The sequence below is a fragment of the Heterodontus francisci genome, chromosome 2 (genome assembly GCF_036365525.1).
Source record: "Heterodontus francisci isolate sHetFra1 chromosome 2, sHetFra1.hap1, whole genome shotgun sequence".
Taxonomy (NCBI): domain Eukaryota; kingdom Metazoa; phylum Chordata; class Chondrichthyes; order Heterodontiformes; family Heterodontidae; genus Heterodontus; species Heterodontus francisci.
In genome coordinates this window covers 191,782,836-191,797,857 of record NC_090372.1, presented here as the reverse complement: position 1 = coordinate 191,797,857, position 15,022 = coordinate 191,782,836, and the positions used below count along the sequence as shown (strand labels likewise).

At 41.6% G+C, this 15,022-nt stretch overlaps 1 protein-coding gene across 5 annotated transcripts in view; it reads right to left on the bottom strand.

The window, feature by feature from the left end:
* The window catches only part of LOC137349461 (disco-interacting protein 2 homolog C), a 635,092-nt gene extending 620,511 nt beyond the window's left edge, over positions 1 to 14,581 (bottom strand). For all 5 annotated transcript variants that reach the window (XM_068014972.1, XM_068014974.1, XM_068014973.1 and 2 more), the window contains exon 1: positions 14,353 to 14,581. In XM_068014972.1, coding sequence (XP_067871073.1) covers positions 14,353 to 14,437 — 85 coding nt within the window. In that variant the 5' untranslated portion in view covers positions 14,438 to 14,581. The remainder of the gene's footprint in view (positions 1 to 14,352) is intronic.
* Between the last annotated feature and the right edge of the window lie 441 nt (positions 14,582 to 15,022).

Genomic DNA, 15,022 nt, shown 5'->3' with positions numbered 1-15,022 from the left:
GATGGTGAGCTTCCGTCTTGAACTGTTGCAGTCTATGTGGTGAACGTACTTCCATGGTGCTGTTAGATAGAGAGCTCAAGGATTTTGACCCATTGAAGATTAAGGGACGGTGATATATTTCCAAGTCAGGATGGTGAGAGACTTGGAAGGTAACTTGCAGGTGGTGGTGTTCCCATGTGCCTCCTGCCCTTGTCCTTCTAGGTGGTACAGGTCAAAGGTTTGTAAGGTGCTGTCAAGGAATCTTGGTGAGTTGCTACAGGGCACCTTGTAGATGGAATACACTAAAATAAAAGCAAAATACTGCAGATGCTGGAGTGCTGGAAAAACTCAGCAGGTCTGGCAGCAACTATGGAGAGAGAAGCAACGTTAATGTTTCAGGTCTGTGACCTTTGATCAGAACTGGCAAAAGGTGGGGTAAGAGAACAAAGGGGAAGGTGTTTGATAGGCAGAGGGTGATTAAATAACAAAGCTGTTCTGGGACAAAGGCAAAGTCTGTGTTAATGCTTGTGGTGAAAGAAAGCATTAGTCCAGAGAGACTGTTAATAGTAGAATAATGAGCAGCTACATGACTACATGAAAAGCAAGCACATGATTAAAAAGTAACATATTAAAAAAAGGCCAGTCATGCGCTGAAGTTATTGAACTCAATGTTCAGTCTGCAAGGCTGTAGCATGCCTAATCGAAACAGCCACAGGTGTCCACAGGAGAGGTGTCAGAGGACTAGAGGACAGCGAATGTGGTACCATTAATCAAGAAGGGTAGCAGGGATAAACCAGGTAACTACTGGCTAATGAGTCAAACATCAGCGGTAGGGAAACTATTGGAAAAAATTCTGAGGGACAGGATTAATCTCAACTTGGAGAGGCAGGGATTAATCAAGGATAGTCAGCAAGGCTTTGTCAGGGGGAGATCATGTCTAACAAACTTGATTGAATTTTGAGGAGTTGACTAGATGTGTAGATGAGGGTAAAGCAGTTAATGTCGTCTGCATGGACTTCAGTAAGGCTTTTGATAAGGTCCCTCATGGGAGATTGGGTAAGAAGGTAAGAGCCCATGGGATCCAGGGCAATTTGGCAAACTGGATCCAAAATTGGCTTAGTGGCAGGAGGCAGAGGGTGATGATCAAGGGTTGTTTTTGCGAGTGGAAGCCTGTGGTGTATCGCAGGGATCGGTGCTGAGACCCTTGCTGCTTGTAGTGTACATTAACGATTTAGATGTGAATATAGGAGGTATGATCACTAAGTTCGCAGATGACATGAAAATTGGTGGGGTCATAAATAGTGAGGAGGAAAGCCTTAGATTACTGGGCGATATAGATGGGCTGGTAAGATGGGTGGAACAATGGCAAATGGAATTTAATCCTGAGAAGTGTGAGGTGATGCATTTTGGGAGGACTAACAAGGCAAGGGAATATACAATGGATGGTAGTACAGTAGGAAGTACAACGGGACCTTGGTGTACCTGTCCATAGATCACTGAAGGCAGCAGCACAGGTGGATAAGGTGGTTAGGAAGGCATATGGGATTCTTGCCTTTATTAGCCGAGGCATAGAATATATGAGCAGGGAGGTTATGATGGAGCTGTATAAAATGCTAGTTAGGCCACAGTTGGAGTACTGTATACAGTTCTGGTCGCCACGCTATCGGAAGGATGTGACTGCACTGAAGAGGGTGCAGAGGACATTCACCAGGATGTTGCCTGGGCTGAAGCATTTCAGCTATGAAGAGAGACGGGATAGGCTAGGGTTGTTTTCCTTGGAGAAGACAAGGCTGAAGGAGGACCTGATTGAGGTACACAAAATTATGAGGTGCACAGATAGGAAGAAACTTTTTCCTTTAGCGGAGGGGTCAATAACCAGGGGGCATAGATTTAAGGTAAGGGGCAGGAGGTTTAGAGCGGATTTGAGGAAAAAAAATTTCACCCAGAGGATGGTTGGAATCTGGAACAAACTGCATGAAGGGGTGGTAGAGGCAGAAACCCTCACAACACTTATGAAATATTTAGCTGAGCACTTGAAACGCTGTAGCATACAAGGCTACAGGCCAAGACCTGGAAAACAAGATTAGAATAGATAGGTGCTTGATGGCCGGCACAAAACAGGGCCTGTTTCTGTGCTGTATAACTCAATGACTCTATAACTTTATCAGGTGCTGCGCCTTGAGCTTACGTTGATGTTCATTGGAACACTGGAGCAGGCCAAAGACAGAAATGTTGGCATATTGGGGGGGGGGGGGGGGGGGTTAGTGTCAAAATAACAAGCAACCGGAAGCTCGGGGTCATGCTTTCAGACTGAGTGCAGGTGCTCCGCAAAGCGGTCACCCAATCTGCGTTTGGTCTCCCCAATGTACAGGAGACTGCATTGTGAGCAGCGAATACAGTATACTAAATTGAAAGCAGCACAAGTAAATCACTGCTTCACCTGAAAGGAGTGTTTGGAGCCTTGGAGAGTGAGGAGGGAGGAGATAAAAGAGCAGGTATTACACCTCCTGCATGGTAAGGTGCTGTGGGAAGGGGATGAGGTGTCAGGGGTAATGGAGGAGTGAACCAGGGTGTCACAGAGGGAACGATCCCTTCGGAATGTTGACAGGGGAAGGGAGGGGAAGATGTGTTTGGTAATGGCATCGCGCTGTAGGTGGCAGAAATGGCAAAGGATGATCCTTTGGATATGGAGGCTGGTGGGATGGAAACTGAGGACAAGGGGAACCCTGTCGTGATTCTGGGAGGGAGGGGAAGGGGTGAGGGCAGAAGTACCTGAAATGGGCTGGACACGGTTGAAGGCCCTCTGAACCACAATGTGGGCGGATCCTCGGTTGAGGAAAAAGGAAGACACATCAGAGGCACTGCTGTGGAAGATTGCAACATCAGAGGCACTGCTGTGGAAGATTGCATCATCAGACCAGATGCGTCAGAGACGGAGAAACTGGGAGAATGGAATGGAGTCCTGACAGGAGGTAGGGTGTGAAGTGTTGTTGAGGTAGCTATGGGAGTAGGTGGGCTTGTAATGAATTTTAGTGGACAGCCTATCCCCAGAGATGGAGACAGAGAAGTCGAGGAAGGGAAGGGAAGTGTCGGAGATGGACCATGTAAAGGTGAGAGAAGGGTGGAAATTGGAAGCAAAATTGATTAAGTTTTCCAGTTCACGGCGGGAGCAGGAAACGGTCATCAAAGTACTGGGAAAAGAGGCGAGGGGAGGGGGCCTGAATAGGACTGGAACAAGAAATGTTCAACATATCCCACAAAAAGACAGGCATAACAAGGACCCATGCAGGTACCCATAGCAACACCTTTTACTTGAAGGAAGTGAGTGGAGTTGAAGGAGAAGTTGTTCAATGTGAGAACAAGTTCAGCCATGCAGAGGAGGGTGATGGTGGATGGGGACTGGTTGGGCCTCTGTTCAGGAAAGAAGCGGAGAGCCCTCAAACCGTCCTGTTGGGGGATGGAGGTGTACAGATGGATGGTATACGCTGCTGTCAGTGCACCAGTGTGGAGGGAATGAATGTTTAAATTCGCGGATGGGATACCAAACAAGCTGGCTGCTTTGTTCCAGATGGTATTGAGCTTCAAGTGTTGTTGGAGCTGCATTCATCCAGGCAAGTGGAAGAGTATTCCACCACACTCCCAACTTGTGCTTTGTAGATGGTGAAAAGGCTCAACTGGGAGAGTCAGCCAATTCTGCAAGTAGTGCATTTAACCTTCTACTAATGAAAAGGTACTTTTACAGCTTTATTCCAATTTTATAATATCCCATATGCACATACACGTTACTTATGGGTTACCAGATTGTAGTAAGATGAGAGATACTATCTATATGGCTAATGTACATCAAGGATATTTGTGAATAGATATTCAGGGTGCTAAATGGAATAGTTAAATGAGCTAGCAGGTAAACTTCATACAGATCGAGGCAGTTCAGACAAAGGTCAACTCAAATTTCAGAATTTAAAGCATATTAATGGTACAGCATTTTTTTTTAGAGACAGGTGAATGAAGATTATGTGCAAAAATACCAGTGAAATGTAATGGAGGAAGAAAAAACAGCTTTTTAAAAAAAATCTCCATGGACATTTAATTCTACTCACATGAAAGCATCATAAAACTCAATCATTCAAAACTCTGCCAAATATGCAAAGCACAAAGTCAATGCATAATAAAAAGGTACAGCCAAATCTGCCAAAAAGTCCTTCTTTAATCTAGATATATGGTTAGCATGATTACATTTCTAATCATCAGTATGGGACTAAATAATTATTTAAGCACATGTGTAGCCACCCAAGCACCTGACTGTGTCCATCTACAGTAGGCCTGAAAGAAATCTAAATCCTACCAGAACATATTCTTTTTTTCTTTTGGGCCTCCTTATCTCGAGAGACAATGGATACGCGCCTGGAGGTGGTCAGTGGTTTGTGAAGCAGCGCCTGGAGTGGCTATAAAGGCCAATTCTGGAGTGACAGGCTCTTCCACAGGTGCTGCAGAGAAATTTGTTTGTTGGGGCTGTTGCACAGTTGGCTCTCCCCTTGCGCCTCTGTCTTTTTTCCTGCCAACTACTAAGTCTCTTCGACTCGCCACAATTTAGCCCTGTCTTTATGGCTGCCCGCCAGCTCTGGCGAATGCTGGCAACTGACTCCCACGACTTGTGATCAATGTCACACGATTTCATGTCGCGTTTGCAGACGTCTTTATAACGGAGACATGGACGGCCGGTGGGTCTGATACCAGTGGCGAGCTCGCTGTACAATGTGTCTTTGGGGATCCTGCCATCTTCCATGCGGCTCACATGGCCAAGCCATCTCAAGCGCCGCTGACTCAGTAGTGCGTATAAGCTGGGGGTGTTGGCCGCTTCAAGGACTTCTGTGTTGGAGATATAGTCCTGCCACCTGATGCCAAGTATTCTCCGAAGGCAGCGAAGATGGAATGAATTGAGACGTCGCTCTTGGCTGGCATACGTTGTCCAGGCCTCGCTGCCGTAGAGCAAGGTACTGAGGACACAGGCCTGATACACTCGGACTTTTGTGTTCCGTGTCAGTGCGCCATTTTCCCACACTCTCTTGGCCAGTCTGGACATAGCAGTGGAAGCCTTACCCATGCGCTTGTTGATTTCTGCATCTAGAGACAGGTTACTGGTGATAGTTGAGCCTAGGTAGGTGAACTCTTGAACCACTTCCAGAGCGTGGTCGCCAATATTGATGGATGGAGCATTTCTGACATCCTGCCCCATGATGTTCGTTTTCTTGAGGCTGATGGTTAGGCCAAATTCATTGCAGGCAGACGCAAACCTGTCGATGAGACTCAGCAGGCATTCTTCAGTGTGAGATGTTAAAGCAGCATCGTCAGCAAAGAGGAGTTCTCTGATGAGGACTTTCCGTACTTTGGACTTCGCTCTTAGACGGGCAAGGTTGAACAACCTGCCCCCTGATCTTGTGTGGAGGAAAATTCCTTCTTCAGAGGATTTGAACGCATGTGAAAGCAGCAGGGAGAAGAAAATCCCAAAAAGTGTGGGTGCGAGAACATATGGATTATGCAAATATAAGTAAAATGTAATTGCCAAAGCTTTTATATTAGAGTACACAGAATGATAAACTATTTGTTAAAAGAATGTTTTCTTTTCCAGATTTTATTTATATTTTAAAAAGCAATTCTCATTCAAAATATTCCACGCCTACACAAAAGTAATAAAATCTTACTGCTATGATGACAACTTGCAAATAATTTTTTTTAAATGCTGGAAAACCACAAGCTGGTCAGCACCTGCATAAAGAACAGACAAGTTTATGTTTCAGATCACGACCCTACTTCAGAATTTTACTGGCAACCTTTAGTTCTAATGAAATGATATGCCCCCAGTTCAACTTTGTCCAAACACCTCAACAATGCAAACTCAGGATCAGCCAACTCTAATTCCCACAGCTTGTCCGGCCATAAGGAAATTGAACAAGGAGGTCACATTCATTCCAATCGGACTGGTCAGGCTGCAGGCTGATGAGATCAACAAATATATGAAACACTTCTTTTTTTCCTCCAATAAATTCCTTTTCCCTCTCCTTAGCTGAAAGTAGCAACTTGCACTGGGAAAAGTTCCAAAGTGCCGATAGCACTCCAGTATCTCATCCTAAGTAACCATTAGTCGCACAAACTGACAGTGAGAGTGCTGGCAAACTGTTCACGTGCTCAGCCTTACCCTGCTCCCACCTAATATCCACAAATGTGAACTTTCCAGAAAGGAGGCCACTGAATAACAAAAAAAAGCAATGCTGATATTTTTACTCCTCCTACCCTGGGTACACTACCTCAGTTGAGATTAATTCTAGGACAGTGCTACAAAAAACAAAATTGGGGTTAAATCTATAGGACTTCATAGCACTACATGTTCACTTACTGAGCAAGCTGCTCGAGTTTTTAAACATTGCTTGTGAAAAACAGTTCACAAATTTAATATAAACACAAGAAATGCAGGAAATACTAATCAGGTCTGGCAGCATCTGTAGAGAGAGAAGCAAAGTTAACTTTTCGTGTCAGTGACCCTTCTTCAGAACTTCTTCACAAATTTAACTTGGCTGAACAACTCACATGAATACAATATAAAATTTAAGTGGTAACATGCACCACATGACACTATTTGCACAACTGTATTTGCTTCTGATCTTTTATTACACTTATGTACTGATGTGTAAAAGTCACTTTGCCAATGCTGCCATTTCTTCTTTTCAACTGGGTTGTGTATCAAGGTCAAAAGGATTCCTCTTACAATATGAAGATGAGTGACCTGAAGTGCAAGTGTACACAATACAATTCAAGAATCCTGCTTAATTAAATTTAAATCCCGATCCAGACTTGAACTGATTTGCATTGATTCTCCTGTACTAATGAGCTTTAAATTGTAATTAGATCACAGTCAAAATGACTGATTTGAATTGTTTTGTCAAGCACACTTCTCTTGGCTGAATTAGCAGATTTATTTATTTATTTATAAAATCCATTTTAGATGAATGCCCAAACCAAAAGTATTAGGTGCAACCTATGGTGCATAGCTATAATTATTCAGCCAAGTATCAGTTTTAAGATCACAGAAGGTTTGAATCTTCATAAAGTTACGTACAGCAAAAGCAAATCTATTCATGGGCTCAATATTTTTTTAAAAGTTACTTAAATATCAATACATAAAAACTGGATATGAGCAGTGGTTTTAGTAAACGGCAAGAGTAAACACTGCATGGTTTATAACTACAGGCTGAACCTCAATATGAAATCACTCCATTGAATAGGTTTTGTTCATCAATATTCTGATCTCCTCTGCTGAAGGCAGTGGCTAATGCTGGGGTATGATTCCACAACTGTTGTCAACAATTTGGTATCTCGCACAAGTGGCTGTTCTCTCATGAGACATGTTATTTAACATTGAGAACATCACAACTAAACCATGGTTCTATCTATACTCAATAGACATGAACAACAACTTGAATTCATATGCTAGCTTCAACACAGACAAGTGTCCCAAGGAACATCACAGAAGCATAAGCAAACAAAAACTGGCAACGAGCCAAAGGAAGAGAGATTGGAAGATGAGTAAAGCTTGTTCAGAGATAGATTTTAAGCAGGGTCTTAAAGGAGAGGGGGTGGAGAAGCAGGAGGTTTAGAGAGGGAATTCCAGAGTTTAAGCCTAGACACCTGAAGGCACATTAATGGCAGTATGAATCCTTTTTGAATTACACAAGACCAGAGATGGAGAGTTATCAGAGGTCGTAGGGCTGGAGGAGGTTACAGAGATAGACTTTGGAGGGATTGGAATACATGGATTTTAAATTGGAGGCATTGCAGAGACCAGGAATCAACAGAGATCACAAGGGGTAATGGGTACATGGGATTTTCGTGCAGGTTAGGAAATAAGCACAGTTTTGGATAAGCTAAAGTTTATGGAGGGTACAAGATGGGAGGTTGGCCAGAAGACATTGGAATAGTTGAAAAAGGTGACGACATGGATGAGTGTTTCGGCAGCAAATTGGCTGAGGCAGGAACAGAGGTGGGCAATGCTACAGATAATGCCTTCTTGCCAGCAGGCACTAAAATCCTTACTAACTTTTTCCCTCCCTCTCCAAAGATAGCGGGACCAGCTGTACTCCTCTGTCCACCATCACTAAGACTAATGTCTACCAATCCAGCCCAGACTAAGGATTGAATCTGTGGTCTGCCTAATCATAATGATTCAGTAGCATGCTGCACGATCCACTGGATTATTAAGGATCCTAAAGTAAATTATTAGGGGTAGAGGGAGGGGAGGGGAAAAAAAGGGAGATACACACAGGAGTAATGTGGAGATTAGTGGAGGTGGATGTCAATGATTATCATTTGAAGGTTATGTACAACCAGGATACTCCATTCAGTTATTATGTGAAGTGGTCCAAATTGAAGGGTTAGTAACTCCAATGCAATCATTGTAGTGAATTAAGTGACAAATCAACAACTAATTACCAGAAAAAAATTACATATTATATTTTGATTAACACTTATGAATGCATTTAGACATCTGAAGGTTAATCCTTTCCAAAAATTCTGCAATTGTTTGCAGAAGCACCAAGAACAAACCATCCAAATGAAACAGTTAAAAACTAAACACCTAAAGATTGCTAGAGATTTTGAATAAATTCACACGAGACAAATAGCTGCTGTGACCTGTTAGAAAAAAGACTACAGTGCAAGTAAATACACGTTTCCATATTCAATTGATAAAACTAATTTTAAAAAGCACATGTAAAATCGAAAACTTCCACAAACAGATGTTGTGCCTCTTCCATTTCAGAGGCTCAAATATCTGAACAAAGGCCTACAGATTCAAACAATAATTTTTATATTCACAGCTGGTTCTATACCACATTAATATCTGAATGGACTTGGGGTTTGTGTAAATGTCATATAGCAAGCAGTGTCAATGGTCCTCCTTGCTTCTGGAAACAGTGCTATTCAAACAATAGATGGTTTTTGGACTGTCAAGTTGAGAAAATATACAATGGTGATTTTTTTTCCCCCAGCACTGAAAAGCAGCGAGAAATGACTCAGTATCCAGCACTCTAGTCATGGCAGCTCATTTTCAAATCACTGTAGCACTATGAGAGGAGGTGGAAAGACAAATAGGCAGGATAGCTACTGAACTAATACAGAGAAAAAAAATCAGTTATTCAGGTATGGTTTCCAAGTATGATTTGTATAGACTTATCACTAAACAATCCTTTTAAAATGTTAATTTTTAAACCTATGGCTGCTAACCTTAGCATTTGAAAATACATAAAATTATATTTATTTTACATTGCAATTTTTTCTCTCCATTGATTTCCCCTTTACTTAGAAGCAGATTATTTTGTGAGCTGAATTTTTCCATATTTAGTCAACAGTTTCTCATAACGGTGTAGTATCTTTCCCCCACCGACACCAGATTACTTGCTACCGAGGCAAGTCTTTGAATTATGTATGTTTTTCCATTTCTACATTGACCACCTCCAGGTGCGTATCCATTGTCTCTCGAGATAAGGAGGCCCAAAAGAAAAAAGAAACATTGCAGTATTGGCAATGATAAAGAATGAAGTTATAAGTAAAGGCAGTAGGTTAAAAAAAAGTTTTTTTAAAAACTGGCATAACCATTTCCATATCCAGTTAGAAATGATAAGATGGCTCAGTGGTAATACTCTCCCCCGTGTCAGGAAGGTTGTTGGGTCCGGAGACTGGAGCACATAATCTAAGCTGACACTTCAGTGCAACAACTGAGGTAGTGCTTCATTGTTGGTGCTGTCGTAGTTTGGATGAGACATTAAACCAAGGCTTTGATTGCCCTCGCAGGCGGATGTAAATGATCCCACTGCATTTTTTTTTTAATATGAGCAAGGGACTTCCTTCAAGTGTCCTGGCCAACATTTATCCTTCAACCAACATTGTTAAAATAGATTATTTTATTACTGTTTGTGGAACCTTGCTCCATAAAAACTGGCTGTCACATTTTCTACATTAAAACAGGGACTACACTTGAAAAAGTATTTTATAGGCTGTAAAATACTTTGGGACATCCTGAGGTTGTAAAAGGTGCAAAATAAGAAGTTCTTTCTTAAATAAGAAAAAGTAGAAAGATTCTTTACCAATATATCCAACTACTTTTTACTGAAGTTGTTCAGAATTTCACTTCAGTGAGCTTTATAAACAACAGGGCTGCTTCATTTATATACATCTTTGTATATTTCTATTTTTACACTAATTGGCTGCTGAATTGGAGTTACTAACAGACCAACTGAATTGGTTGTTGTTACGAAGTGAAAGTATTCATGTAAATTAAACAACAGCTCATTCTTAAAGCAAAATTCAAATTGTTTTGTTATTGTTTTATGAAACATCCAGTCAAATGAAAAAGGAAAGAAAAGCTTTCTGCTCCTTTTACTGTGCAGTTTCTGTGAATGATATCCACATTGTCCATGTTATCTGATCAACAAACATGAGAAATCAGCAAATCTGAAACATTAAAAATGAGACTGCAAAGGAACTGCATAACAAGGACTCCTCACTTCAGTGCAATTTCCTATGCTTTTCATTGAAGTTCACTGACAGAATACATTAAACATTTAACACTAGATGACAAGGAAGATGCTTTGCATTCATAAAATCAAATCGGTCTTCAACTGGTGTAAATGCAGTGTTGGCAAATATATAATTTTAGAAGAAAATATATTGTAGGGTAGCCAGTGTCCATTTAACACCTCTCCTTGGATTCCTCCCAAATTTTAAAGTAGGTACTGCATATTTATAACTGGTCCGAGAAACAAAGTAGGGTTTTCATTTGATATTATTTTACTAAGGCCTTCTAATTATGGAGAAAATGTTATATCAATCATTCTAAGTTTCAGAAACCTTATGCCCATTTATACTGTCAGTCAGTGCAAGTGAACCTAGGAACTGTCCTGTTTTGTATTGGTTTCAAGTCAGGCATATTCCACAACTATCACAAGTCTCTTGAATTCACTTCAATGAGGCACATTTGCATTGTTACCCTTTTTACTCCATCTGTTTCTCACCAGTCCCATTGAATGGTCAATTAAAAAGTGCTTGTTGCTCCCCACCCCCCAAATCATTGACCTCTGCTCTTGGGAGGCAAAAAAAAATGGGTCCCAGAACTGCCTGAGGCAGCCAGAGTACCATATACACAAGACTGGTGCAACATTGTCAATGTAAACCTTCATGGCATTTTACTGATTATTTGGATGGAAATCACACTGCACTGTAGGTTAGATACATTATTGGTTCCCAAGGACAATACAAGAATTATGTTAAAATTTCATTTATCTATTCATGAAAAACGTCTTGTAGTCTTTGTGACATTGTTTTGCATGTTGATTTATCATGATTGGAGTGTATGTGGGAGACAAAACAAGAACACAGGAAAGTTAGCAGCTGTGTTTTGGAGGTACAGTATCTGAATATACCTACTCAACTAAAGCTGAATCAAAAGAGTGGCACTTCACATCTGAAGGTATGAAAAAGGTAGCTGCAGTTCAGGTTCCAGACAGGTAAAACCTGGTTTTACACTGCTTGTCTCGCTTGCTTTTCAAACAGTCCTGTTTCAGAGTGAACGCATGCATGCATAAACAGAAGTGACTCCCAAAAAGTTAGAACTTTAATTTCTCCTTTTTCTGCATGTGCAGGTTGGGTAGGTTTGCAAAATATCCAGGTGGTCCAATAGATAATCTGAGCATTTTACAAGCCAGGGTTGATATTGTACTGGATTTACTCTTCATACAGTATCAAACCAAAACTAGTCCTACCAGGAAGTCTCTTTTCACTCTGGAGTCAGGTGTGCCCCTGACTTTGAAATTAGCATTGGTGTGAATTCTGTGCATATATGCTAAACTGGCAGCATTAATTCTCCCCTAAGCATTCATTTCGATAACTTAATTCTTTAATATTGAATAGCAATTCGACTTCTTTCAGATAGCCTCAATCACAATGCCTATTTTTATTTCCTAGTACACCTGCTTACCAATCAACCTGTCCTAATCAGTTTCTTTATTTCCTTTCTCAATGCAGCAAACACACAAATGCGCACAGCCACAACGTTAATTAGTCTTTGGCACAAGTGCATTGTTGACTGCAAGCCACAGTGCTTCATATTTTGTATCCCGCAATTTATGGCGGGATAATTTTCTTTAAATGGATATTTGCAAGAAAATAACTTTGGAAAGCAGTATTCGAAAAGACGGGGGAAAAAAATCAATGTCAATATCCACTAGTCAGATTGCGCTAGAAAGTCGAGCGATCAACCTCCTGTGCAGAAGTGCTGTGGCACAAACTCTCAGACTGCTATAAAATTCTAAATATGCTCAAGCAGTGGGGGAAAGACGAAGTGTGGAGGTCACATATGGACAATTTCAAACTGCCAGCTAATCAGACTTCAGAATGAACGTAATTAATAACGGCTACATGTCATGATATCGCTGCCTGCTCCGTGTGTACACAAAAATACTGCATTTGGTATTCCTTCACTTCCTACTTGCGCCCAGTCCGACCGTTAAGCATTTCATTTCCAAGGGTTGGGACCAGTCCAACCAATACGCTGTCAAAACCACATAGCCCATAAAAGGATTGGAGCAAACTACTGCTCCTCAAACACTTTTTGTTCAAACGTTTACCGAAAGCGACATGGCAAAAGCTTACACACGTTCACACAAGCATATGAACGAAAAGTTTCAAGGAACTATTACAATGTTGCACCTTGATTTGAATCGCACGTCGTTAAAAGTATCGGATTTCAACACAAAAAAAAAACATCCGGTGCGTTTACAGTACTGCCAAAGTGTCAACAGCTTGGAATCTCATTCCTGGATCACAAATCTCGTTAACACACGCACATGGTGCCGCTTCTTTTTTTTTAAAGTGAGCCATATCAAAGAAATGTCATTTTAAAAAACTAAGAGAGAGATTCGCTCAAAATAAGTGAGAATTAACAGCTGGGGGTTACTAAAATTTGAATATGTGGCCGCACCTAATGAACGATGCACATCTGTATCAATGGGGGGGGGGGGGGGGGGAGAATATATACAGAGGGTTAAATTGATCGGTCACTCCGCAACCGCTAGCTTGTCCTTTTATCAATTGGCCAAAAGCTCCTCTGCTGTCAGGCTGCTAGCTTCTATCAATTCCAGTTTGTGGATAACACATGAAGCTATTAAGGGAGGAACATTGTAAATATCTGCCTCTCTCTAAGAGATGAACAGCATTATCTGGAACCAAACACTTTCAAAAAGGGAGGGGAGGGGAGGAGACCGTTAAAATCTACAAGTATCACGTATTAATGAGCTTGACGCTCCTTCATCCGCCGATTTTAAACTGACATTAAATCACATCAAAATTATTTTCAAAAGAAAAAGGGGGAAACGGTTTTTTTTTTGTTCCAAGCTACGGGATAAAAGAAGCGTCGCGTTACTTGCATCCCTATCCAGACACAAATATGAGTAGGAAAGCAGACTACAAAAGGAGAGATTTTTTGCCACCCCTGCTTTTAATTGAAAATCAAAACTTATTTGTTATTTCCAGTATATGTTGATGTTCCAAACTGGCACTGCAAATGCCAGCATTAAATCCAACACAATGCCACATCGACCTTAAAGATCACAGTGACACTAATTAGTATCTCCCCACTTTCAGCTCTTTCCATCATGTCAAGATTAAGTAGTGGAGTATGCCGTCTCCTAGCTTAACATTCAAATTATACCGTCTGCCATCAATGCACTGGTGAGATCTACTCCTAAACTGAACATCTGTTTGTTATATATTATACAACATGTACATACACTTGATTAACACGCCTCTCCACTCAAATTATTTTTTTATGCTGCAATCTTAAGTTTGGCAAATACATCGATACTCATAAATCGTTACAAAAAAAAATCACAAGGGTAAAGATTATGAATTGACGCCACGATTGCATATTCTTTTTCTAAAAAAAATGTCAATGCTGGCTTGCCCTTCCCATTGCAAATCGGAAGGAGACATTCTAATGAAATAATAGCGTCAACAACAAATCTAAGGAAACCGCTGTAAAACCGTTAACCAGGGAACAGAGCAAAGCCCAGCCCTAATATTAATTTTCCACCTCCTTCGGCTTCACCGTTAAATGAAGTGTCAGCTGAAAGGTAACACTATATCATTAATAAATTGCGAAGCAACACACACACAAAAAAAATCAAAGTGAAGGTTTGAGCATTGACAAAAAGGTAAGAGGGAGGGAGCTGGACAGAAAGCACGGAGATAGAAAAGAAAAGAAACCCATGAAACGAAAGGAGGAGAGAGAGAGAGACAGAGGAAGGGGGGAAAAAAATCTGCTTTTACCTTCGGATAATTCCAAATCCAGCTCGGCTAGCTTCGCCCTCACCTCGAGAGGAAGAGCCAGACTATCAATGCTGCGGTCCGCCATTCTCTCTCTCTTTGTGTCCGAGTGACGAGGCCACACTTCAGCACTTTGCACAGAGGTAAAGGAGATGCATATTATACAGGAGGGGGGGAATCTCCAACGCTTCACACCACCGCCATGTCTGCGTGTGCTCTGTCTGTGTGGAGGAGAGCCCGGGGGGGGGAGGGGGCAGGGAGCGCGAGCACAACACCGGCGCGCGCCCCGGGAGAGCTCAGCACAGGCGCGCGCCGAGGGCCGCGCTCACGCGGAGCGCAGGGAAGCGCGAGCCCGCCGCTAGAGGGAGCGAGCGAGCGAAAGGTGAGGAGGAGAAAGTGAAAAAAAAAATACAGCGCGAGGCATAAAGAAACAATATGTCCGAGAGAGAAGGAAAAAAAAGATACTGTAACTGTGTGGGGAAAAAGATACAATGTGTCTGTGTGAGAATGATACCATTTATCTGTCTGCGAGAATGATACAATGCATCTGTGTGAGAGATACTGTGTATCTGTGAGGGAAAGATATAATTTATCTGAGAAAGGCAGAATGTATCTGTCTGAGAGAATGGTATCTGAAAGAAAATCCTTTGTATCTGAGAGAAATAAAATGTGA